Raw genomic sequence first — 26,902 nt, 5'->3', positions numbered from 1 at the left:
GAAAAACTTTATATCACACGAAGAGAGTAAGCATAAGAAAGGGGAAATGGCTTATATTACCATCAGACAAAACAGACTGCATGAAAAAAGTACTACAAGAAACAAGGAGGGACACTTCATAATGATAAAAAGATCAAAGTGTCAAGTAGATACAACAATTATAAATATAAATATAGGTGTGAATAATAACACAGCTTCAGAATACAGAAGTAAAACCTGTCCACACTGAAGGGACAAAGACATGAGAGAACTAAATGAAAAATCAGTCAGAAATATAGAGGATCTGAATGACATCATCAATCACTTTATTCTGACATTCATAGACCACACCCATTGCAGAATATATGTTATTATCAAGTCCACAGGGAGTATTCATCAAGATAGATCATATGCTGAGCCACAAAACAAGTCTCAATTGTTTTCAAAATACTTTTACAGATTATATTCTGACTGCAACAGAACTAAATTTAAAAATCAATTAAAAATATAAAATTCAGGGATCACCCCAGATATCTGTAACCTAAACAATTTACTTTTTAAAGAACCCATAGAAATCACAAAAGAAATTAGAAAAAGTTTGAACTAAAAAATTGTGAAAATTATTAGACTTCAATAAAACTAAAATCTTCTGCTCTTTGAAAAACAGAGAAAAAGACAAAAATCTTTTCAAAATATATATCCAATAAAGAATTAATATCTGAGTATATAAAGAACTATAAAAGTTCAGCAATAAGAAAACAAGCAATCCAATAAAAAAAACGAAAAATGATTTGGACACTTGCCCAAAAAAGATATATGATCATCAACTGGCACATGAAAAAATGCTCAACACCATTTGTTGTTAGGGAAATGAACATTAAAACATAATGAAATGCTATTACAAACCTTCAAACTTTCAAAATTTAAAAGACTGATAATACCAAGTACTGACAAGGATGTAGAGCAACTGGAACTCTCCTATATTACTTGTAGCAATGTAAAATGGTATATGTAATAACCCTGTTGGAAAATATTTTACAGTTTCTCATAAAGTTAAACATATACTTACCATATGCCCCAGAAATCCCTCTCCAAGGAATTTACCCAAGAAAAGTGAAAATGCATGTCTACAAAATGATTTGTACACAAATGTCCTTAATAACTTTATTCATAATATAAAAATCGAGAAATAATCAAAATGTCCATCAACAGTGAATGGATAAACAAACTGTGAAAAATCCATACAAGGGCATACTACTCAGCAATAAAAAGGCATAAAACATTGCTATATGCAACAACTTGGGTAATCTTCAAAATCATTACAGAGGAGTGGATGTGGTTTAAGCGGTTGAGTGCCTGCCTCCCACATGGGAGGAAACAGGTTTGGTCCCTGGTGCCTCCTAAAAGAACAAAAACTAACAATGAACAAAACAAATGAAAAAACCTACTCAGGGAAGCCTATGTGGCTCAAGCAGTTGAGCACTGGCTTCCCACATACTAGGTGCCAGGTTCAAGCCCCAGGCCCCAGTACCTCAGGAAAAAAAAATTACACTAAGAGTGAAAAAGCCAAGCACAGAAGACTTCCTACAGTATGATTCCATTTACATTTAAATGTCAAGAAAAGGCAAATTATTAGAGACAGAAAGGGGAATATTGGTTGCCTGGGGCTAGGGTGGGGAGCAGGGACTAGGCTGCAGACAGGCAAAAAGGAACCTTTGGGGATGATGAACTGTTCTAAAACTGGTTTGTGGTGATGGTTCCACAACTCTATAAATTTTCTAAAAATCGATGAATTATACACTTACAATGAGTGACTTTTATGTCTGTAAATTATACCTAACAAAACTATTTCTTAATGGCAACACATTGTTTAAAAGGTGTTAATTCCATCAACATAGGAACAAACTTGGAAAAAACAAAAGTACATTTACATACACTTATGTGTGTGTGTATAATGATTCCATGCAAATATTTTCATTTTGTCTCTCCAAAAATAAGTTAATCCAGAAATACATAGTAAGCAAATTTTAAAATTGTTAATGTATACCTACAGAATACATTTGCTTTCTTTACTTTTCTATGGGTTTAATACTTTTTAAACCAACTAAATTAGCTAGGTAACTAAGAGTCAATTGCCACTTAAAATCAGTTCCTTGATGTAAAAGTTGTGATCTAGTAGGCAATTTCAGAGACCTTTCTACCAAATTTGTGGAATTCATCAGTAATGAAAAAGCAGAAATTTAAAAATCCAGTTTGATGTGCCTCGGCTCAACTTCTGAGGGTCCTCCTTCCACTCGGAGTCCCTGGACCCACTTTGGGAAGAAGGAAGCAACCAAAAGCAGCCACTGCTTCATCCCCAGTGGATCCAAAGTCCTTGGCATCACTGCCTCAAGGAGCAGGGCTCGGCAAGATCAAGGTCAAGGTTTTTGTGACCCAGCTGTGGTTCTCACTCATCAAGGTGGAATCCTTTAACAGTTTTTGTTACTGTTAGTAAGATGTCTATGGCAAAAATGATTTCATTAGAGATTTAAGACCAACTATTTGGGAGAAAATGACAGGATATAAACAAGTCTCCTAGGAAAGAAGAATTAGAAAGGGGTTACCTTCTGTTTTACCTATTCTCCAGGTGCTTTGATCTATCTAAAACTAACGACTAAAGAATATGACCACTCAAAAAAAGTGAAATGGCACATCAAAATCCAAGGGTAGATGAGGATTGTGGTTAGTAATAGAAATACAAGAATGTTCTTCCGCTACAAAATGTTAATAATGTAGTGATACATGGGAAAAATATAACTTATCCAACTTATATAAACTATAATTAACAAGAATATTGTAATTTTTGTAGCAAAAGTAAAGAAGGTACTATACTAATGCTGAAATTTTTTTAAAAAGGATATGGGGTTTGGTTTTGTGAGATATAAATATAATTAGGCATTTTTTCTCTTCATTTTCTTCATTAATAAAGATCTTGACTATCTGTGTCCTTCTGTGCATCTTTCTGAACAATGGAGGAGCAACTGAGTTTGTTACTGGGATTAGATGAGGAAAAAATGCCTGGGCAGAACTTTTTTGGAGTAATCCTCCCATAACTTGTTGAGCTTGCCTTTGTCTATCTTATTTTTTGAATTTGAAATAGTTTAGATATATATATATTTTTTTAAAAAAACAAGGGCAAATGGCTACCATGATAAAAGATGAAAGTTGCCAAAAGACTCATAGCTTCTATAGCTGACTTTGACAGATAATGAATAAAGGAGTTGTCTGGGTGGGAAATTGGTGCCATCACATTGAGAAAAAGAAAAAATAAAGGAAGGAATCCCATTTCCTTCCATCCTGGACAGATGGGGTTTATATACAAGATGAGCAAGGCACAAAACCAGTATCAGCCCTTTATCCCCAAGGAAAAAACTTAACTCAGGGAACGGTACATTCATGAGGATTTACTTGGAAATTTTGTTTTTGCTAAAATTTAGACCTTTATGAGAACCAAATGACAGGGCTGGGATCAGTTGGGTCAGAGACGCTGACAGCCTTTAAAAATTAAAGAAACCATTAGAGAAAGCAACTTTAAAGAAGAGACCAACCCCTTCGGCAAAATGGTCCCATTCCACACACAGTTCTTGTCACAGCCCCTAAAAATAAGTCACAGCCGTTTAACCTAACCCTGTTATCATGGCCGAACTCCCTCTCTTCTGAGGTAATGTCTATAAATCTTGGCATCGGTGTGCTTTTGCACCATGTGTCAGCTATTAGCAATGGTATTTTTCCTGACAGCTAATTGGTAACATTAAAGAAAAGAAATGAGAAGCATTGTGCTTATAAAGTCCTTTTACACCATTAACTGCAACCAGTATTTTAAGGGGGACATGGCAATGCCTGGAATCAAAGGGTCCTGGTTTTTACCCTGTTTCTCAGTGAGACGAGAAATGTGAACATGAAATCCATACCTTGAGCTTACTTACACGACAGCGTAATTAGTGATGCGTCACTGTGCCAGAACATTCTCTCTAAATAACCCTTGCACTAAGGGAGCCTTCTGAGGCAGGTGGATATCTGCCACAGATCCTAAAATGGTGGTGGCCCTGAGCTGCCTCCTGTTCGTTACCTTTCGCTTTGGTTGTGTAAAATCCAACTGCCGCTCCATTTTTCCACAAAATTTTAGCTTGCTCCTTCAGAGAGTGAGGTAAAAAAAACATGTCATCATCATCCAAATTTCTCTCCAATCTTCCAAAAATAACGACGTTTAGAATGAAAAGCACAATCCTTTCCCCAAATGACTGAACCTTTGAAGAAAAAAAGAACAACAAAGTGAGACCAGGGAAGAAAACCAGACACGATCAATTGTGTGCTTGGAATCGACCCACGCTCCGGGGCCAGGTGTGTGTTCCACCATTACAGGATCGTTTTCGTGCTCAGAAGCCAAAATGTGAATCACGGCTTCTAACAGGTTTTTATACCACTGACCTTTTGCACCCTTGCAGCCTCCAAGAGTGAGAGGCAGGGCCAGAAAAGGCTCCTGGGTCCCAAGGGCCACAGGCATGGAATGTGAGACCACAGAGCACCAGAAATCACACACTAGTGAAGCAGGAAGTCATCTTGAGACATGACCATTCCTGCAGATTCACTGGATACGTTCTGAAATAAACAAAATCTGATATTTGTAATGACATTCAGTTCCTGGCCTCAGAATTAGGACTCAAAAGGAGGGCTAATTATTGGGGGGATCATTTGCTACACAGAAAAGCAACTATTGGGGGGGGTGGCTTGGTGGGTATAGATGTTTGCAAATAAAAATTAATTTTTATAGAAATATTTTTTAAAAAATAACTGACTTTAAATGGCTTGTGGCAGATTCTGAGCATACACTAGAGTTCCATTCCAGAGAATTACTAGGACTCAAGGCCTCCTCTGTTCTAAGGCCGTAAAATGGAATGGCCTCTTGCCCATCCCAAAGTCAACCCAAATGAGGAAACTGGATTTTGGTCAAAGGCAGGCCCACACCAACTTTGACGCTTTGATGCAAGTCATAATGACTTCCTGCTCCTACCTGTTGTAAATCTCTGTATTTGTATAGCCCACGGATAGCAAGTGTGTGCCATTAATCGAAGTCCTCCCACTCCTGCAGCCACAGCAGACATAGCTAATGGACCCACACTCTTAGATCCATCTGAGCCTGCACATGTTCTCAGAATTCTCCTAAACGCAGCCTGCCCGACAGCTACAAGCAGCTACTACAACGAGGCACATGCAATGAGACCGATGAGCTATTTATGGATGTACGGTATTGCTGTATGGACTTTGCTCTGACAACACTGCTAGGTGACGCTTAAGTGTGTAGGCCTTTGTCACCTCATTCTACTCATCACAGGTTCAACACCACCTTTACCTGGGCTGGGACTTTCACCCACAGCCTACTGTTAAATTCTCACCACTCCCCCGGGAGTCTGCAAGCCCCAGATAGCTATGCTCTGGTTTGCAGGTGAGGACACTGATGCTCAAAAAGGGTAACGGATTACATTTATTGATTTCTCTGCCTCATTCCCAAAGGACTTAGGCAGCTAGACAAGGCTCTATCAGAGGCCAGCTTGAAATGACAGCCCTGGGCTTCTGCGGCCTAGGCCAGGACACCTGCGCAAGTGTAGCCAGAGGTTCTCTTCTATATTTTCATCCATTAGAACCGAGACTTAGCGAAAGAGAAGTTCAATATACATATTAACACCTGGTTTTGTAGTTAATGTTTGACTTTCAAGTAATAATTATAATTGTTGTTATTTTAATTTGTGATTGTGGGTTCTCAGCCCCCGTTTGCTGGGAGATCCTTCAGCAACTCGCAACCACTTCAAGTTTCAGTTTCCTCCTCTGGGCAAGTGAGAGGATCATTCAAAGGCTCTGGAAATAAAAATAAAGTAGCTTGCAGTACCCTAGCAAATGGCACAAAGTATTCAGTGCCAACAAACTTATTAACTGGCTCAGAATATAAAATATTTCACCTTTATCTGTAGCCAAATCTAAGATGAGAAAAGAATTTGTGAAAACCACATCAGCTCAACTCTGAAAAGTGCCACCCTTCTGTATCTCAGACAGTAGCTGCCAAATCAAGTTCAGACTTTCAGAACAACTAGTCAGTCACAAACCTGATCAGAATGATGTGGGAGGTTAGATTTTTCAACTTATAAAAACCAAAACGTTCAGAGGAGAGCCAGAAAAGAAAAGCAGATTGCAACTGGCAGAAGGGAAATAGCCAATCAAAAACTGGCAGGAGAAAAAGGAGAAAAAGAAAATGCATTTAATTTGTCCAATTTCATTAAGGGAAGAAAAAAATGTGATTTTGACTTAGATTCAGTTCTAATCCCTGAACTAGGACCACTAATCATGTTAACAGAAAAAGGAAAAAAAAATTAAGAAAGCTGTTTTAGGTATTTGCTAAAGAAGAACTGGCTAAAAAACAGAATGAAATCAAAAGAAAAAAAAAATCAAGAACCAAAATTCTATAAACGGATAGAGGTTTCCCACATACAGCTGTGGCAGGACAGCTCTTTAAACATGGGTCATGGGTGGAAATAACAGCCAAGTCTCTTTCCATTAATGACAGAGGCCATCTTTTCACATAATGTGAGACTTTTCCTCATTTAAACTTAGAAGAGAAGGCACATGAAGGAAGTGACCACTCTCAACCTGAAAAATTTTAAAGAGTAAAGTCAGATTCTTCCCACCATTCAGAATACCCACCCACCTAAAGCCAGCCAGAGCAAAGGGGTCAAAACAGCACCACAGCCGGGCACACCGCATTCACCTGCTGAGTCTCGAGCCACAGTTAGATTCTAGACGAAAACCCTTTCCAAAATAATACCTGGGAACCAGATGTGGCTCAAGCGATTGGGCTCCCACCTACCACATGGGAGGTCCAGGGTTTGACTCCTGGGGCCTCCTGGTGAAGGCAAGCTGGCTCTCATGGCGAGCTGACCCAAGCAGAGAGATGACCTGAGCAAAGAGTTGGCCCGAGTGGGGGAGCTGGCCTGTACAGAGTGCTGGCCCATGCAGGAGAGCTGGCACAGCAAGATGACACAACAAAAGAAGACACAGAGAGACAATAAAAGACACAGCAGCCCAGGGAGCTGAGGTGGCACAAGAGGTTGAGCACCTCTCTCCCACTCCAGAAGGTCCCAGGATCAGTTCCCAGTGCAGCCTAAAGAGAAGGCAAACAGACACAGAAGAACACACAGCAAATGGACACAGAAAGCGTACAGCAAGAGCAAAACAATGGGGGGCATGGATGTGGGTGATACATAAATAACATAACATAAAAAAAATAATACCTATCAGTCATCGGTGTGGAGACAGGCCACAGGAGTTGCTGAGGGCAGGGAGAGGGAAGAAGAGGTGTGATATGGGAGCATTTTCAGGACTTGGAGTTGTCCTGAACGATATTGCAGGGACAGATGCAGGACATCATATATCCTGCCATAACCCGCTGAATGAATTGCGGGAAAGTATAAACTACAAGGTAAACTATAATCCATGTAGTACAGCAGTGCTCCAAAATGTATTCACCAAATGCAATGAATGTGCCACACTGATGAAAGAGGTTGTTGATGTGGGAGGAGTGGGAATAGATGGGGTGTGGGGTATATGGGAACCTGTTATATTTTTTAATGTAACATTTTTTGTGATCTATTTATCTTTAAAAAAAGACAATTATATTAAAAATTTTTTTTAATTTTTTAACGAGCAAAGCAAAAAAAAATTAAAACCAGATCTACAGTGAAATGACTCTGTATGATACCATAATGGCAGAAACAAGACATTACACATTTGTCAAACTCATAGAACTGTATACATTAAGAGGGAACCCCACTTAAACTATGGACTATAGTTACTAAAAAGGTGTGAACTTTATTGTATAAGAAGTATATCTCAGTAAACCTGTTTGGGGGTGGGGGGGAAACAGATCTGAATCTGCAAGATCTTTCTAAATTGTGCAACAGAACCAAAACTGGACTATCAACTTATTTCCCAAACTGAATGTGAAAGAGTACTGCTATTTCATTCAGAATTCACAGGCCCCATAAGGGGGATTAAACGGTACTCAGGCTCCAGGGGACAGGCCCACCATTTCAACCCTGTGAAGGAGCATCACCTTTCTTCCCATCTGTGGTACAACACAGGTAGGTGTAAGAAGTTCAGGTCCAAACTCTCAGCTGTTTTCTACTTTCCTCCTTAGCCTTGGCTCCAGCCAGAGTTCATGCTTGGAGGACCCTGCCTGGCTTCCACAGAGCTGCTGCCACTCCTGCCGTCACCGTCACTACCTCGGCTCTCGGCTTGACCACTGCTCCAAAGCTGCAGCACTTCAAAGATGGCCAGGCCTGACCCCGGAGCCACCAGAGTTCAGTCCAACTAAATCACTTACTAGCTGTGTGACTCAATTTCTTCACCTGCAACACAAATACCTTGAAGATTCTGAAATTATATAATCCCTACAAAGATCCTGAGGGATCTGACACATTAAATGTCAGGAAACATTACTGGAACACACTAGGCAGCATAGCCCTAACACACTAGAGCTGTGGTGTAGATGCAAGTTTTAAAACTAAGACACAAGAGGCCAAAGGGGAAGGTAAAAAGGATTTACCAATAGACAGCTATGTGCTGACCATTTAGTCACTGTTTTTTAATTGCCGGCAGGCACAGACTGCTTTAAATTATCCATATGATAAGCACGGTGACATTTAAAATCTAGTGTGCAATGTTCATTTAAAATCCCGTTGCCTCACCTTCATCAGACCTTCTCTTGCAGGGTCAGAGGTTCTTAATACATCTTCAGTAGACCACCAGCATCCCTTTGCGTAAACAGCCACAACTGAAGGGGAAACCAACAGAAATTGATGTGAACGCAACAAATCAGCCACTCCAGAGACAGTTTTAACAGCATGGAGCCACTGACAAGTGCCAAGGAAAGATTATGTGTGGGTACAGAAGGCCCAATGTTGAAGACATAACAGGATCTATACCAATTTTGTTGAGCAGAAAAGACTCCACACAAATATTGACAAATTCAAAGGGTAAGAATTACATTTTAAAAGCCAAAATTCCATTGGTTGTTTTCTGGAAGCTTTTCTATACCCTTTTTATGGTCCGTTTTATACCTGCTTCTCCAGCCAGGTGCTGTTATCTGAGCCCTAGGGTTCCAGAAGGCACATAATAAAATGATGCATCTTTCAAGACATCCCTTTTACTTGAGGATTTGGAGGAAAATGTTAATATGGAAAACAGAAGTCACTTGAATATTTAATAAAAGGCTTGAGACTGTAAACCAAATTTTGTGAGCCCTCAGGTTAAGATACCATCTCTTCTTTATTCTTCTTTACCATTTAAGGAACTTTAGTAGAAAACTCTGTGAAGACCAGGTTACTATGATATTTGCCAGTTATTAAACATTAACTCGATGTGGCCAGCCAGTCCTCTCCAAAGACCAACAGCACAGAATCCACTGTCAGTGTCATGCCAGTGGTGAATTACATCTTCTCAGACAATACTTCCCAAATTGATGGCGCATGCTGGAGACAAGGGCCAATTAAATGCTTGACATCTGCCTTCATTTATTCAACTTACTCATTTTAAAAATGTATCTAGTAGAGCTTAGAGGAAGTTGATAAAGCCATAAGGATTATTTTCCTGCTTAACAAGGTAAATCAATTAAAGATGTCTGATTTACTAATACAGTGTGTTCCTTCAAACAGGAAACACATTATGATTTGGTGTTTATATGGTGCCTTGCAAGCATCATGGTGCACTGTGAAGCATTAATTAGTCACACAAGTTGTCACAAAATAGATGGAGTTGGTTTGAGTTTTTTTTCCCCCCAAAGCTAATCGTAAACTGCTAAGTATAATTAACAATGAAAGTGAAGTCCAATCAAATTTAACAAGCCTAAAATAAACTGTCCAGGAAACCAATTCGGGAGAACAGCAGCTTTTGATCAGTAAAGCATGGTACCTAGTTAAGAGGAAACAGGAAGGAGACATGGTGGCAAAGCCGTTGGAGAGAGACTGTCCCTAGCTCAGTCAGGACGCCGGATGGATCCTGGAGGACTGGCAGGCGCTGGAGAGCCACAGGCATAGCTTCTTAGACCCTGGAGCTAGCAAGAAAACCACAACACCCATATTTTTAAAAGGAAACAACGAAGCTGACTGGTATCCTCTGGGTCTCCACCGCCGATGCCTCAGAGGCTGGAGAGCCGCAGAAGCCATGCAGTGGCCACGGCCATCAACAGGACGGACAAGTGCCAGCCTCGCTGCACTGATTTAATTTCCTTCTCCCACAGAGTGACAGCTGACGCACACCACAAGGAAGATATTGTAATAGATTTTATTCTGTGACACTTCACAGTGTCCCAAACAAGTGAAGACAGTGAGGTCCCCGAGGCTAAACACCGACAGGTCTGGATTCATCCGAGGCTCAGCATCATCGAATTTAGACTACATGGATGGATGGCACTGTCCTAAGGCCCCAGGGGCTGATGAATGAGCCACCATCCCTGCCCCTGGGGGGTCGCAACACACAGAGGAAAAGGTAGCTAAGCCAGCTGCTTCAATACAGGGCAGGGCCTGAGAAAGGCTTGGCTCAAGCTTAGGCCAAAGTGGAACCCAGAGGAGGGAGTCGGCCTGGCCGAGGAATATTGAGAAAACATCACACGAGCTTCGGGGGTAAGATCTCGAGAGTGTGAGGCACTGCAGGCAGAGGTAACCATGAGCAGAGGCACCGAGGACTACAGGGCTAAGGCCACATTCGGGGCATCCCAAGCAGTGAGGGGAGCTGGGCGAGGACTGCCTGAGGGAGAGCCAGTGCCTCAACACCACATCAGCTCCGTCGAGTCTCCACTAAACACCCCTGGCAGACCACTGGCCCATGGAGAGCAAGATGAAAGGAAGCCTCGTAACGACATTCCTGGATCCTGGTGGAGGGGAAAGACTATGGGCTCCAGAGCCACCTGGGGTCTGCATTCTGGCTCCCCCATGACCAGAAACGTGATCTTTAGCCACCCCCTCCCCTAGCCATGATCTGCCCACCTGTGAAAGAGAGACCCCAGCATCCTCTCGCCTGGCCATTATGCTGATTAGTGAGTGGTTCTGCCTCTCCTGTTGCTTGCCAAGATTTGATCTGCTCTCCCTAGGGTGTTTGAGGCTTTTCAGTGGTTCTAGAATCTTCCGCCACCTGCTTTAAGCACAGCTCTGGGATCTTAGAAGTATGAAAAGCCCATGATTAGTTGGCTTTTATCAGGGAGACAACTGGAAACTGCGTAACACTTCCATTTCTCCATCTCCCAGTTAGAAATGTCTGACTTTTTTGAACAGCTTGATTAGTCCCATCATGCCTGTTCCCTCAAGTGGACACATGTTTCTAGACACATTTTCTCATGACCATTCCTTTTTCTCTCAGGGAACACTCAGCTGAGCTACCTCGGGCCTCCTCTCTCCACCCAGTGCTCAGCAGCGGTCAGTGCCTAATTAAAGCAGCACTTTCATGGCCCAGGACCTCCCAGCAAGAGTTCTCAACCTGTGTCTTGATGAGGATTTCTTAAAGGAGTTACACCCTTTTATAGCTGAACATATGAAAATGTGTTTGGCTCCTTAAAAATAAATAGCACACCACACGTTCATAGCAGCATCACTCCCAATAGCCACACAGTGGAAACCACTCAAGTATCCATCAAGAGATGAAAGGATGAACAAAATGGGGTATATACATGCAATGGATCACTATTTGGCCATGGAAGAGAATGAAGATCTGATACATGTGACAACATGGATGAGCCTTGAAGACGTCATGCTAAATGAAAGAAGCCGGACACAAAAGGACAAATACTGTATGGCTTCATTTATGAAGTAAGTAGAATGAGCAAATCTACGGAGTCAGAAAGTAGATTACAGGTTACCAGGGGCTGGGGCACGGGGAATGGCGGGTTATTGCTTCCTGGGTACAGGGTTTCTGTTTGGGGTGATGGAAAGTTTTGGTCACGGTTGGTGGTAATGAAAGCAAGACATTGTGAACGTCATTAACAGCAGGGAATTGTACACAAGACAGTGGTTAAAATGGGCTATTTTGAGTTGTGTGCTATCACCATAAATATTAATAAATAATAACTGGTGAACTTAGCAGGGAGGAGCGCCACGATGGAGTCGTACGGTTGGTGGTTCGGGTGCCTGTCCTTGCCAGCCCTGATGAGCCCCTCTCCTGCCCCAGCACACTGGACAGCAGCAGGCACCAAGTGTACACGGGCCTCCTGAAGGTCACAGTTCTGCAGCATGTGGTGCTCATCTAGCCCACGTGCAGCAGCACCATTGCATGTGTGGCACACCATAAATCCATCCAGTGAATTAAATTTAGACTGGCATAAGGAATTCATAACTTGGAGGAAGAGAGAGCACCAGTGGCATGAAGCAGGAAAAAAATCAAATCCAACCCAGGCTGCAGGCTGCAAGAAGCAGAGAGGAAAAGTCATTCTGGTTGGCAGATGGGAAGATCTTCCATGGAAGGTGCCCCAAATGCACCTGAAGAATGCATCAGATGGCCTCAAGGGGAGAAGGGCACTCCCAGCACTGGAGACAGGAGGGTGCTGGGCATGCCTGGACAAGGGTGGGGAGCCAAAGGCGCAGGAGGCCCACTGGGGAGGCCTCGGAGGCCTCCCTGTAGCCCACCGGGAGCCACTGAACGTTTTGGAGGAGAGCACCGTGATTTGATTGCTGTTCCAAAACAATCCTATCAGTAACCACAGGGGCAAGTGCTGAGCATTGCCAAGTGCAGCATCTCATCTAATGGGTACCATGCTGAGTCTGTTTTTCAGGTGAGGCTCAGAGGGCTTGAAAAACCTGCCCACGGCCCTGTGCTTATCAACAACAGAGCTGGGATTTGGTGAGCTCCCAGGTCTCCCTGGTCCAAAAACCCCTGTTCTGAACTTTACTCAAGGGGAAGAATGGACAGAGACAGGAAGGCAGAGCCAGGGGCAGTCCCAGGCAGAGGACAGCAGGGTAGGAAAGAGGGAAATGAAACAAGAGTTGTGAGGGGGCGGCGGACTTGGCCCAGTGGTTAGGGCGTCCGTCTACCACATGGGAGGTCCGCGGTTCGGCGGTTCAAACCCCGGGGCCTCCTTGACCCGTGTGGAGCTGGCCCATGAGCAGTGCTGATGCATGCAAGGAGTGCCCTGCCACACAGGGGTGTCCCCCCCCTAGGATAGGGGAGCCCCACGCACAAGGAGTTCCCCCCATAAGGAGAGCCGCCCAGCGCGAAAGAAAGTGCAGCCTGCCCAGGAATGGCGCCACCCACACAGAGAGCTGACGCAGCAAGATGACGCAACAAAAGGAAACACAGATTGCCATGCCGCTGACAACAACAGAAGCAGACAAAGACGACGACGCAGAAAATGGACACAGAGAACAGACAACTGGGGGGAAGGAGGCGGGGGAAGGGAGAGAAATAAATAAATAATCTTAAAAAAAAAAAAAAGAGTTGTGAGGGGACTGACCAAGGAACTGTGACAGGAAAGGGGAGGGCATGAGCAGAGTTGCCGCCTCTGGAATTTTTCACCCTGCAGGGGAGTGGGGGAAGGCTGCCATTTACCCAGCAGACATTGACTAAGTCTCAGGCACTGTACTTGGCACCAGGGATGCAGAAGAGAAAACACAGTCCATCAGGATGATGGCAAGCCACACGCCATGACACGTGTCCCAATATGTAAGAGCCATGAGGAACCCGTCCAGGGCTGGCTGGGAAGGCTGAGGGCAGAGTTCCAAGGCTGAGCAGGGCCTGACAGCTGGTGGCCAGCCAGGTAAACAGCGTGGAGGCCCCAGAGGCCAGGTTGAGTGATCTGGGCTTCAAAAGAAGTCACCAGGGAAGCGGATGTGGCTCAACTCATAGAACATCCACCTACCACATAAGAGGTCCAGGGTTCAAACCCCGGGCCTCCTGGCCCGTGTGGAGCTGGCCCATGCGCAGTGCTGCTGCGTGCAAGGAGTGCCGTGCCACGCAGGGGTGTCCCCCATGGAGGAGAGCCCCACACATGGAGTGTGCCCTGTAAGGAAAACTGCCCCGCACGAAAAGCACAGTCTGTGCAGGAGTGATGCTGCACACACAGAGAGCTGACGCAGCAAGATGACACAACAAAAAAGAGACACAGCTTCCTGGTGCCGCTAAGAATGCAAGTGGACACAGAAAAACATACAGCAAATGGATACAAGAAAGCAGACAATGGGCGGGGGGGGGGGGCAGTAAGAAGGGGAGAGAAATAAACAAACAAAAGAAGTTACCGGAAGAGTCTGAGTGAGTGACCTGATAAAAGCTGGGCTTTAGAAAGAGAACAGTTGGTTATTTCTAGGTGGGACGAATTATTCCTTTTTAATGTTTTAAATGGGGGGGGGGGGGCAGTAATTTAAAAGGACCACACTGACTGAGGGTGGAGAATGAATTAGGATGGGGTAAGACCAGAGGCAGGGAGGATGATAGAGATTGGGTTGATCCAGCCAAGAAGCCAGGAGGAGAACTGCAGAGGTCAGGCCGGGGCGGAGTGGGGGGGGCGGTCAGAAAGATCCACTGGGAGGAGTAGGCCTTGATCTAAGGCAGGACGGAGAGGGGAGGCGGTGACGACCACTGACGCTCAGGCTGGGGCAGGTGCCTTTACGGGGAAGAGATGAGGAAGAGGAGGCTTCAGGGTTCCAGGTTGTGCAATGCCTGCTAGGGACAGCAAGGTGAAGCTAGCCAGTGCGCAGCTGGGTCTACGGAGAGCATGTGTGCCCCCAATGGCCAAGGAAACCCGGGAAGGAAGAGCTCCCTACTTCTTACCTCCCCAAGCTAACGGCAAGTTTTCCTGTCCAGGCCTGTGGGGTAAGCTTTTTCAGTCACAGCTGAAGGGGCTGCAAGTCCCTTTACCACCCCCCACCCTGCTCCCCATCTCGCTCTCCTGGAGACCACACTGCCGCTGCCCCGTTACAAATCTAAGCAACATGCAGCTCTGCAAAAAAAGAGCAGAGTTAAACCGAAGTGACAGGCCATCTTCCCAAAAGCAAAATATGCATAAGAAAGAAAAAAACAGCTGAAAAATCCTGGCACAGATCAGCACATAAGCACATTCCAAGGAATTGCATGACTTTTATGCAACATCAACTGAGCTGGTCAATAATTTAAGGGGAGGGGGGAAAAATAAACTAGTTGACATAGCAACTGTCACATCGCATTACGCAGGCTACCATTTCCATACAGATGTTTTCCTTACAGGAAAACACTTTCCCAGATGCCCAGTGAACTGGGGTGCCTCTCTGCCATGGAGCCGGAAACATCTGGTTTCTAGGATATCTTCATCAGCCTCCTCATGCATTTCAGGCCTTTTCTGCCTTAAGTAATTGTGTTTTCACAAGTCTAGGTTTTAACTCCAGGAAGAAAAGGGTGAGCTAGGGTGCCTGGGTCCTGAGGGACAGCTGGGCTGTACAAGGTAAGTTGGGGCAAAAAAACCCATACCAGGTGATAAAAAATTTTGGTAGTGGATGGTGGTGATGGTAGCACAACACTGTGAATGTAATTAATGCCACTGAACTGTATACTTAAAAATAGTTAAAATGGCAAATTCTATTATACTTATATGTTATCAGAATCAATTTTTTTAAGTACCCCCAAATTAGTCCATCTAGGAAAGGCATCTAAGAAACATCAGGCAGGACCAAGGTGAGCTCAACAAGTTTCTCAGGGTCGGGGGTGGATGGGGACAAAGAGGAATCCAGATGGTCCAAGTTCCAGTGGTGAAACTTTGTGTCCCAAAGAATCACCCTTCCCCCCCTCCCCCAAGAAAATGGCTCCATCCAGGACATTTGGAATATTTTACTTGGAGCTTCCCCATTTTCCAAATATCATTACTCCCTTGGAGGGATAAAATGCCTTTGTTCGTGGGATGCAGTTTCCCCCTCTGTTTCAATCCAATACAGAGTAAGTGCCATAATTCAACAGGAAATGAAGAAGGAAATCCCCAACAAAAGCCAACACGTGTTCCCAAAACACATTCCTGTCACTGTGAATAGTTCTTCAGTCTGCATCCCTCATGGCCCAAGGAAAACAAAACTCTCTTCTTTTCTAGCATGTAGCTCCTTTAGGCACCCACAGCCCATGAGGGCCAACGGATCTGCTCAGAGATACAAGTATTTAAAGGAAGGCTGCATTTTGGGCAGATCTTCACCCCCTAACTGTAAAACTTCTTAAGTGGAGCTCCACCAAGGCTGAATGTGGGCTGAAAGTAACTTTTGCGTTATCCAGAAGGCAAGCGCAGGTGTGAACATGAAGACAACCTGCCGACAGAATCATGGCAGTCAGGTCTGCATGCAAGTGGTCGGCCTGCTAATCACGTGTTCCTCAAAGTGGGCTCAGGGGAAACTCCACCTGGACCCTTTGTGTTCTTGAGTCTGTCGGGTCACTTCTGCTTATGCTAAAACTCAGACTTCACTAGGTTGGGAAGCCTGCCCTCCACCCCCACTATTTGTCTTAACTGGATAAACATCCACCACCCATTTCATGGAGTCAAGTAGACAGGTTCATCCTGCTAATCACAGATGGGGCAGCCATGCCTCTCCCTCCAACGGCCGACAGTGGAGATGCAGAAGCAGCCATAACTGGGTTCCTTCCTAGAATCAGAAATGCTCAGCTTCTCCCTCCTTCTGGCTTTCTACCCTACCCCTCCATGAAAGCTGGTGGTTGGGGGTCCCTGCACAAAAGTGAGGAAAGCATCAGGAGTGCCTGAAAGTTCTCTGAGCCGCTCAGGGTGCACATCACTCTCCACCCTCCCAGCCCTTGTGACCCACCCACCTGTCCCAACCCAGCCCAGAGAAGGCCTGGCCAGTTTGGGGTGCATGTTGCAATCCCCAACTGGCCCGTGACAGTCCCGCACAAGGCCTGGCTCCAGGGCAGCTCTGGTTTCATCTGAGTGTTTGCCTTGGCTCTCGCTGTCATCTCGGGTCTATCATGGGCATGTTTTTCCAGGAAAAAAATCATCCTTTTCCATCCCCTGCTTGTTTTCCACAGGGTGCATATGATATGCAATCACCAAAAACCGTAAATAAATTAACAGCAATTTGAAGGGTGAGTGTTATGCTTGGTCAGAAAACGTCCTGGGAGCTGGCTCAGGGGATAAATGTTCTAATCAGGGCAGTCAACATCTGGCAACAACAGCAACAAATATTTCTCCAGACTTCCTTCTCCATAAGGATCCTGTTTCGGTCTTTAGCCTCACTAGCTCCCCCTCCAGCCTTCTGTCTCCCCTGTGCAGGGCGCTAGCACCCACTGGGTGCAGAGCACTCCTGGGCACATCTGAGGGGCATTAACCCCCTACCACCCACAAAGAGTATAAAGTCAGCCAAAGGAAATGACCCAGAGAGATTACTAGCAACAGATGAATAGTTCGAAGTCTCATACTGAAGACCCACTTAGAACCAAGCCATCACCCAGGTTGGTGGTTCTGGTCCAGAAGCTTCTTTCAACTGCCAAATCTTATTCCCCCAGCCTTTGCTGTCCCACAGACCCCACAGACACAGACTCAGTTCACTTTTACCCCGTGCATTTTCTCCTAAATTACTCAGTATTGTTAGCAGCACCACCAAGCCAAGTGGAGGCCTTCCCAGCCCTCCTTCACCCTCACATCCAACAGTCCTGGCTTTTCCACTATTAATATTTCTCCAACCTGGGCTCCCCCTCTTAGGCAGACCCTCAGTATCTCTCTCCTGGGTGCTCGTAGCCTTCAGTTCCCTTGCTTGTTCCTCCTTCCATCCATCCTTCCTCCCCATCATGCTTAGTGCATCTGCTGAGAGCAGACCCTCCAGACACAGGACTGCTGCCTGCACACATCGCTAGGCATCTTTTGGAAGGCAAGTGCTCCTGTATTAGGTTGGTGCAAAAGGAATTGCTGTTTCGAACTGTTAATTTTAAAGCATTATAACTAAGCTGAAACACATCTTTATTAATCAAAATAGGAACCATTACAATCAACACATCTTTGCCAACAAGAAATGTTTGCTTATTCCCGTAGCATAAAAATCTGTGCTTCAGGATTCGACAAACTCTTGGAAAGCATTTTTTCTGCATCCTGCTGGTTGTGGAAGCATTTTCCCTGCAAAAATTTCTTGAGATGCTTCAAGAAGTGATAGTCAGCTGGCAAGAGGCCAGGTAAATATGGCAGATGAGGCAAAACTTTGTAGCACAATTCACTCAACTTTTGAAGCATTGGTTGTGTGACGTGCAGTCAGATGCTGTCATGGAGAAGAATTGGGGCATTTTTGTTGAACAATGCTGGTTGCAGCAGTTGCAGTTTTCAGTGTATCTCATCAATTTGCTGAGCATACTTCTCAGATGTAATGGGTTTGCCAGGATTCAGAAAGCTGTAATGGATCAGAGCAGCAGCAGACCACCAAACAGTGACCATGATACTTTCCTGGTACAAGTTTCGCTTTGGGAAGTGCTTTGGAGCTTCTTTTTGGTCCAACTACTGAGCTGGTCATTGCCAGCTGTCATATAAAATTGACTTTCCATTGCATGTCACAATCCAATCAAGAAATGGTTCATTGTTGTTGCACAGAATAAGAGAAAACTACACTTCAAAACAATAATATTTTTAAATTTTTGGTCAGTTCATGAGGCACACCCACTTACCAAGTTTTTTCACCTTTCCAATTTGCTTCGAATGCGGAACAACCAATAGAATGGTCAACATAAGTTCTTTGGCAACTTCTCATGTAGTTGTAAGAGGATCCTTCGATGAGTGCTCTCAATTGGTCACTGCCAACTTCCAGTGGCCAGCCACTATGCTCCTCATCCTCAAGGCTCTTGACTCCTTTGCAAAACTTTTTGAACCACAACTGCACTGTACATTTGTTAGCAGTTCCTGGGCCAAATGCATTGATATTGAGAGTTGTCTCCACTGCTTTACAATCCATTTTGAACTTAAATAAGAAAATCACTCAACTTTGCTTTTTGTCTAACATCATTTCCATGGTCTAAAATAAATATAAAACAGCAAGTAATAAGTCATTAGCAAAAAAACATAAAGCAAGAAATGCACATTAAAATGATGTACAACATAACCACATTTATTTAAGAGTGTATTCCATTATCAAATGGCAAATTTCAACAATGCAAAAACCCTAATTACTTTTGCACTAACCTAATAGCTCCCCATCAGCAGCACCTCCCATGCAGACGAGGGCCCAGACTTTGTGAAAGGAAACTTCAAAACATTCAGAGGAGGAACTGCTGGGACTTCGGGCCAGACCTCACAAGGTGGGAGTACCTAAGGCATGAGGGAGACTCTGCTTTCAGGAAGCCCCTGAGTCCCTGTGAGAATGAGCCTGGTTGCCATGGGGGAGGGCCAAGGGTCCCAAGGAAGCAGGAGTGGAGAACTTCTCAGGTCTTCTCACATCCATATTTTGGCCAGACTGCCATTTACCTGTCAAGAGCCAGGGCTGGGTGCCTTCTATCCCGAGCAAGACCAAAGAGTCCCCTTATTTTAGAAACTTCTGTAGCACTGTGGCATTTGACTTGTGTACAAATTGCTGTTTTTAATCAGCCTGAGACTTTGGGGCAGACTCTGCCCAGCCCTTTGATCATCTGACCATGAGCAAAATATTAAACTAGCGTTTGCCAGAAGGAGAGCTGAAAAAAATATGAAAGTGAGATACCACATCTCCTGACAAGGACAACAAGGAGAGATAGGTCTAGAAAAACTGTCCCTGCCTCCCAGAGGCTTGCAGAGAGGGCTTCCATCCTCCGATGTTAAAAGGACAAGTGCTAAGGATGGAAGGAGCTCCCCACCCCACAGAATCAAAGATATCCAGAGACAGGCACAGTCCTCCAAGAACAAGGTTGGGAAGGCCACAGGCCTGGGCTGGGAAAATGCTCAAGAAAACAGGGAGAGCTGCGGGAAGGCTGGCTAGAGTTAGAGGGGGTACTCTAAGGAAGAAATGCACCTTGGCTGGGTGCTCCAAAGGTCACAGATGAGTATCTTCACTGAAAAGGCAAATGATCTCCAAAAATTAGGAGAGGCTTATAGCTCGGAGTAAGTGGAAAGACAATAAGAGTGCATTTAAGTTAATACTTCCTAAGAAGCTCAAGTCTGTAGACCCAAAAAATTTATATCTCAAGGGCCAGGAAGTCCTGTGAATGTGATCCTGAAGCTGTAATCCTTCATCTCTAAAGAGCATGAAATGCAAGGAATGGGCCAAAAAGACTGAATGTGAGCCCATGCTGTTCTAGTTTGCAAGGGGAAAAATGTAGATTTTGGAACCAATGCCTGGTTCACTTAACAGCTCTTCCTATCAAAGGTCTAGACTTAATTATGGATTTGCAAATAATGATAAGGAGCTGGTATCTAGAATATATAAAGAATGATTACAACTCAATAATAAAAAGACAGACAGCCTAATTTTAAAATGGGCAAAGGATCTGAATAGATGGTTCTCTGAAGAAGATATACAAATGGCCAATAGGCACATGAAAAGATGCTCAATATCATTAGTCAAGGAAATGCAAATTCAAGCCATGAAGAGATATTACTTCACACCCACTAGGATGAAAATAATAAAAAAGACATACAATAACAAGTGTTGATGAAGATGTAGAAAAATTGAAACATTCATGAACTGCTGGTGGGAATGAGAAATTGTACAGCCACTTTGGAAAACAGTCTGGCAATTTTGCAAATAGGTAAACAAGAGTTACCACCTATGACAGTTTGAAGTTCTTTTCAAATTCCCAAAAAGAAAAAGATTATGTTTTTTAACTAATCCATTCCTATGGGTGTGGAGCCTTTTGATTAGACTACGTCAATGAGACACGAGCACCTTAGGTTTTCACCCTCTTGCTGGGTCTGATATAAATGGAGACACAAAGAAAGAGACACACACAGAGAGAAAGGAAGCTGCCATATTTGATCCTGCCATGTGAGTGACAGGTTTTCAGGAAAACAGAGAAGTCCCGAGAGGCTGAGAAGATCCCAGAGCTTGGAACCAACAGAGCACAGAGTCATGGAAAGAGGTCCCTGAGGGGCTGCGCCCACGGAGCAGCTCAAGGTTGAGGAGATGAGCCCTGCCATATGGCTGATGGCCACGTGGCAGCACACCAGGATTAACAGTAGCTGACTTTGGTGAGAAAGCTTCTCTGATGGTGCCTTGATCTGGACATTTCATTGCCTTGGAACTGTAAGCCTTTACCCCAAATATATGGCCTTTATAAAAGCCAACCCATTTCTGGTACTTTGCATAGCCAGCCCTGTGGCAAACTAAGACACCATCTGGCCCAGCAATTCCACTCCTAGGAAGAGACACACGAGAACTGAGAATACGTTTGCACAAAACACATCCACACAATAAAACATTATTCAGCCTTAAAAAGGACCAAAGATCTGACACATGCCAGGACATGGATGAACCTTGTAAACTGTATGGAAAGTGAAAGCAGTCAGTCTTAAAAGACCACATACTATATGACTCCACTTCTTTGAAATGTCCAGATTAAGCAAATCCATAAAGACAGAAAGCAAATTAAATCTGCGTAGGGCTAGGGAAGATGGGAGGAGTGGTGGGAGGGTAATAGAAATGGGTGCAGGGTTTCTTGGGGGGTAATGAAAATGTCCTAAAATTGATTGTGACAATAGATGCACAATTCATAAATATAATGAAAACCATTGACCTGTACACTGTACATGGGTGAACTGTATGGTTATATGAATTACAGCTCAATAAATAAAAGTAAAGTACTTCCCTTAGTTTCAAAACATCAACTGCACAGATTTAGGAAGATAGAGCCATGTCTTAAGACCAAGTTGGTGTGAAAAGTCCGGGGATTGAGCATGCACAGTGGTAGCTAACTATCCCCGGATACTAAGTCAGCTTTGGGTTGGTTCAACTGAAATGCTAAGGTAAAGTGAGGCTGGTTTTGTGGAATCAAAATGTCCACCAAGAAGGATGATAAATGCTCTCACCATCCACCCCACTAAATCTCACTAAGTACTTCTCAGACTCTAAGTCTCTGACTCAGCAGTCTGGGGTGGAGCCCGGAATCCTGCACTTCTAACAAGCTTCCTGGTGACACCATGCTGCTGGGCCACAGCCACACGTCCGAGTAGCAAGGCAGGAAAATGAAGCTCAGGGGGGCAAAATAATTAACCCAGGCCACATACTCCTGAGGGGCAAAGTCGGGATTTGAATTCCAATCTGATTGACTCCAAAACTCAGGTTCTTCCCATTATACCACCCATGATACCAGTTCCAGACACCATGTTCTAAAGCTAAAAGAAGGATCCAGGATGGAAACCAAGTCACAGGAGAAGTGGCTGGAGAAGACAGATGAGTTATCTTAAAAAAAAGACTCAGGAGATGTGGCAGCCACCCCCAAACCTGTGAAAAGCTATTCCTTGGAAGAGCCAAGCCATCCTACCTGGATGGCCCAAGTGGGGGGCTCTAGGTGAAAGAAAAGACCTAGGAGCACATCAGTGTGGGCTCCTTACAAGGACAGTTCTAACAGTCAGAGCTGTCCCAGAATAGAGCAGGCGGTCCCAGAATGTAAAGGCACAACACAGAGGCCACTGAGGCCCATATACCGCCTTCGTGATTTCGACATTCCTGTGTGCCACCTGTAGTCCTGCTAGTCTGTCTTACTACCCTACCACAAATGAGGCATCCTTTGCTAACATTATAAAAATACATTTTACAAAGACAAAGCATCATGAAATTCTAGCCAAAGGCTCTCAGCTAGGGGGCCTATTCTCTTTTTGTTAAAAAGGAAGATTAGCAGATGTCAGAGACATTAGCAAGAAGCTGAAACTTTTCCTTTGATATATTTAGAATTGAAATAAAATTCCAAAGTTCATCCTTTCCTCCTTCTGAAATTCTGGCACACCACCTAAAGTCATCCTAGAAACCCCTGACCTAATGATCGAAACACCCTTTCAACCATGAGCTTCTGGACCCTACATCTCTTTTCTAAAGTTCAATAGTGCTATTTTCCTCTAGTATTGCCCAAATGGCTTCAGGCCCCTTTCATCCTCCCCTTTACCCTCCATGGAAAAGCTCCAGTTTGCTTTAGACAAGGCCTGAGCAGTACACCAAAGAGAGGCAAGCTAGAATTGGGCTGGAAGATTACCCTTCCATCAGTGCAATCCCGCATCGCCTCTGGTAATCACAGTGCTTACTGCTGAGAGCCACTGGCTCTTTCTACCTCCACTGGTATAAATTCACATCCTCCCCTGGCCCAGACTTGATCAGTGAGTGCTTTTGGATGGACTACATGACATTTACCCAATGAAGCAGCTTCTGGAACAGTATAAGGAACAACTTTCTAATAATTAAGAGTAGTTTAAAAACAAACTAGATATAACTGAGCATTGTACTCCTAAGTATAGAATGCCACTTACATACTCAATGTGTGTGTGTGTATATATATACACATACACTCAATATATATCCAATATATACCCAAATGAATTGAAAGCAGGGGCTTGAACAGATTCTTTACACCCATATTCACAGCAGCATTGTTCACAATAGACACAAGGAAGAAGACAACCAAATGTCTATCAGCTGGATAAAGGTGGTATATCCATACAAGGGGATATTATTCAACTGTAAAAAGGAATGAGGTTTCAATATACACTATAACATCAATGAACCTTTAAAAAAGTTATGCTCAGTGAAATAAGCCAGATACAAAAGGACAAATATTTACAATTCCACTTATATGAAATATCAAGAATAAGGAAATTCAGAGAGGGAGCAAGTAGACAGGAGGTTACCAGGGGCTGGGGAGAGTGGTTAATGGGAAGTTATTGTTTGGTGGGTACACAGTTTATGTTTTGGGTATTGAAATAGGTTTTTTTTAGTTGTTTTTTTAAAATTTAATATAATCTTTATTTTAAAAGAGGTTTTAGATCACAGAAAAGTTACATAGCATAAGGGATTCCCATACATCCCACTTCCTCCTTTCCCATATCTTCCCCTATTAATAACATCTTAAAATTGTGTGGTACATTCGATATAATTGGTGAATAAATATTGAAGCATTGCTGCTAACCAAGGACTATAGTTTACATCGTGGTGTTTATACTTAATTCCAATGCCCTAAAAATGCCCTATGTTGTACCTATTATTTCTTCCCCTCCCCTCAGAACCTCTGATAACCACTATCTTTATATCAATGTTAACATGGTCTTCCATTACTACGATATTATTAAGTTTCCTTGTCCATGGTTACATTCCCCTATTATGTTTGTTCATTCCTCAACAAATGAATGGATTTTGGGATGATGATGCCTGCTCTGCCTCAGATTGAGAGGGAGCTTAGATCTTATGGGGTAGATGGAAGGAACTGTTTTACTTGCAGTTGTAGATACTGTTTTTTGGGATGGGCAATCTATTAGTCAGCCAAAAGGGTATTGATGCAAAGTACCAGAAATCTGTTAGGCTTTATAAAGGGTATTTATTTGGGGTAGAAGCTTATAGTCACTAGACCATAAAGCGTAAGTTACTTCCCTCACCAAAGTCTGTTGCCATGTGTTGGAGCAAGATGGCTGCCAACACCTGCAAGGGTTCAGGGTTCCTCTTCCTCTTAAGGCTCCATGGTCCCAACTTCTTCCATTATCAGCTGTAGGCTGAGATAAATCTCATCTCTCTCCGGGCTCAGCTGCTCTGCTCACTCCACAAGGCCAGCTGAAGACTATCAGGCTAATGGCTCATCTCTCTTCCCGGGGTCTCTGCCATGTCTAGTGGAGTCTTTTCTCTTTCCTCACATATCTGCTTCTCTGTATATTTACTTCCCAGGGCTCCAGCATTAAAATTCTAACTCCCTTGTCTGCCATGTAGTTTGCCAAAGTCTTACTGATGTGGCCCAATCAAAGCCTTAGTCATTATTCAATCAAGTAAAGTGAAACCTCTGAATTTAATACAATCTAATACACCCAGAGGAACAGACCAGTTTACAAACATAATACAATCTCTGTTTTTGGAATTCATAAATAATATCAAACTGCTACAGGCATTATTCATCATCATCATCATCATTTTGTTCCTTGTCCTGGGTGAGACTGATGAACCGGAGAGTAAGTGTTGGCTGCAACTCTTCTGAGATTCAGGGCTCAACTGGCATATGAACAGACTGAAGATTTCTCTCTGAGACATACATTTAAGGGTATGGTGCTAATTATAGCCTCAAATAAAAGGGGTAGAAGAATCAGGTATAGGGAAATTATAAATATGTTACATTGGAGAAATAGGTTGTCATATATTCCAAGGTAAGGCCTTTATTTTTCTAAATCTGTACCAACAGGGTACTGATTTCAAAGGATTGTATGCCTTGCTGATAGTGTCTGAATGGCTCTAGAGCGCTAAGGAGCATCCCTATTTGAGGCTTTGTTCACAGTGGCAGTTAGAAATCTGTCTGAGACATGCATAAGTGTAAACTCTGGAATGACTGCCTGAATCATTTTGAAATCTCTTTCGTATTTGATGTTTCCCTCTTTTGGTCAAGGTCTTTTTCCAAATGCATCGCTGTTTGGTGCTTGATATTAATCCCTTGGTGCCAGCAAGGCTCATCCCTGGGAGTCATGTCCCATGCCAGGGGGAAGGTAGTATGTTTGTTTGCTGAGTTTGGCTTAGAGAGAGGCCACATTTGAATAACAAGAAGGTTTTCAGGAGATAACTCTTAGACAATGGTTATTATTAGGTTTAGTTTCACTTTACAAGAACAAGGTTCATAGTTACATGCATTAATATTGAAGGTTGACATACTGGTCTTTTTTCTTTTATTAGGCACTGCCTTTGTATTTGAGAGATTCTTGACCCTCTATCTGAGAATGTAACAGGACTCCCCAGGATGGGAGTGTAATATTTTGTTGTTTATTGTGTGGGTCTCCACCCACTGAGATAACACCCTATGACAAAGTGAACACATTCATATTCTAGAGAAGCATGCCCCAGGTGCACCCCTTCCCACATATCCCCCCACCACTGACACTCTGCACCAGTGACCCTCCTCTGCCATATTTGCCAAAAGAACATTCCCACAATTCTATTTTCAACCGTAGACCTTCATCTCCCCAGAGTTCACCTGTTCCTTCCTCTAGCCCTCCTCCCCCGCCAGTTCCATAGATAACCCATCCCACCCCCCAACCCTGCTTATCCTCACACTCCAGCACCATTAACTTCATTCACATCCATGCACCATCATCACCTTCATCTACTGCCAAATCACCTCTTTCTACCTTATCATAGGTTCTGCCCAGATTGAGCATTGGCTCACCACTCTCTACTCCCTTTCTGTCTCCTGGTAACCTATCTTCCAGACTCTATCTCTGTGAGTCTGCTCAGTATGCTTAGGTCATATCAATGAGGTCATACAATATTTGTCCCTTAGTGACTGGATTACTTCACTTAACATAAGGTCTTCAAAACTTAGCCATGTTGTCCTATGTGTTAATACTGCACTCTTTCTTACAGCTGAGCAATATTCCACTGTGGTTATATACCACAACTTGCTTATCCATTCATCTCTTGATAGACACTTGGTTTGCTTCCAAATTTTGGCCATAGTAAATAATGCCACTATGAACATTGGTGTACAAGTATCTATTCATGTCCCTGCTTTCAGTTCTTCTGAGTATATACCTAGTAGTGGGTTGCTGGATCATAATGCAGTTCTATAGTTAGCTTCCTGAGGAACCACCAAGCTGTCCTCCACAATGGGTACACCATTCTACATTCCCACCAGCAGTGGATGGGGGTTCCCCTTCCTCTGCATCATCTCCAGCATTTGTATTTTTCTGTTTTTTTTAAATAGCAGCCAGTCTAATTGGTGTAAGATGATATTCATTGTACTTTTGATTTACATTTTCCTAACAGCTAGTGATGTTGAA

General features: G+C 43.7%; 1 protein-coding gene across 1 annotated transcript in view; it reads right to left on the bottom strand.

The window, feature by feature from the left end:
• FAM169B (Protein) overlaps positions 1-26,902 on the bottom strand; it is a 105,591-nt gene that overhangs the window by 22,619 nt on the left and 56,070 nt on the right. Inside the window, exons 4-5 of the mRNA XM_058294639.2 lie at positions 8,754-8,839; positions 4,088-4,265 (exon numbers count right to left, since the gene is read on the bottom strand). Coding sequence (XP_058150622.1) covers positions 4,088-4,265; positions 8,754-8,839 — 264 coding nt within the window. The remainder of the gene's footprint in view (positions 1-4,087; positions 4,266-8,753; positions 8,840-26,902) is intronic.

The sequence above is a fragment of the Dasypus novemcinctus genome, chromosome 3, assembly GCF_030445035.2.
Source record: "Dasypus novemcinctus isolate mDasNov1 chromosome 3, mDasNov1.1.hap2, whole genome shotgun sequence".
NCBI lineage: Eukaryota > Metazoa > Chordata > Mammalia > Cingulata > Dasypodidae > Dasypus > Dasypus novemcinctus.
This window is presented reverse-complemented; position numbering and strand designations above follow the sequence as displayed.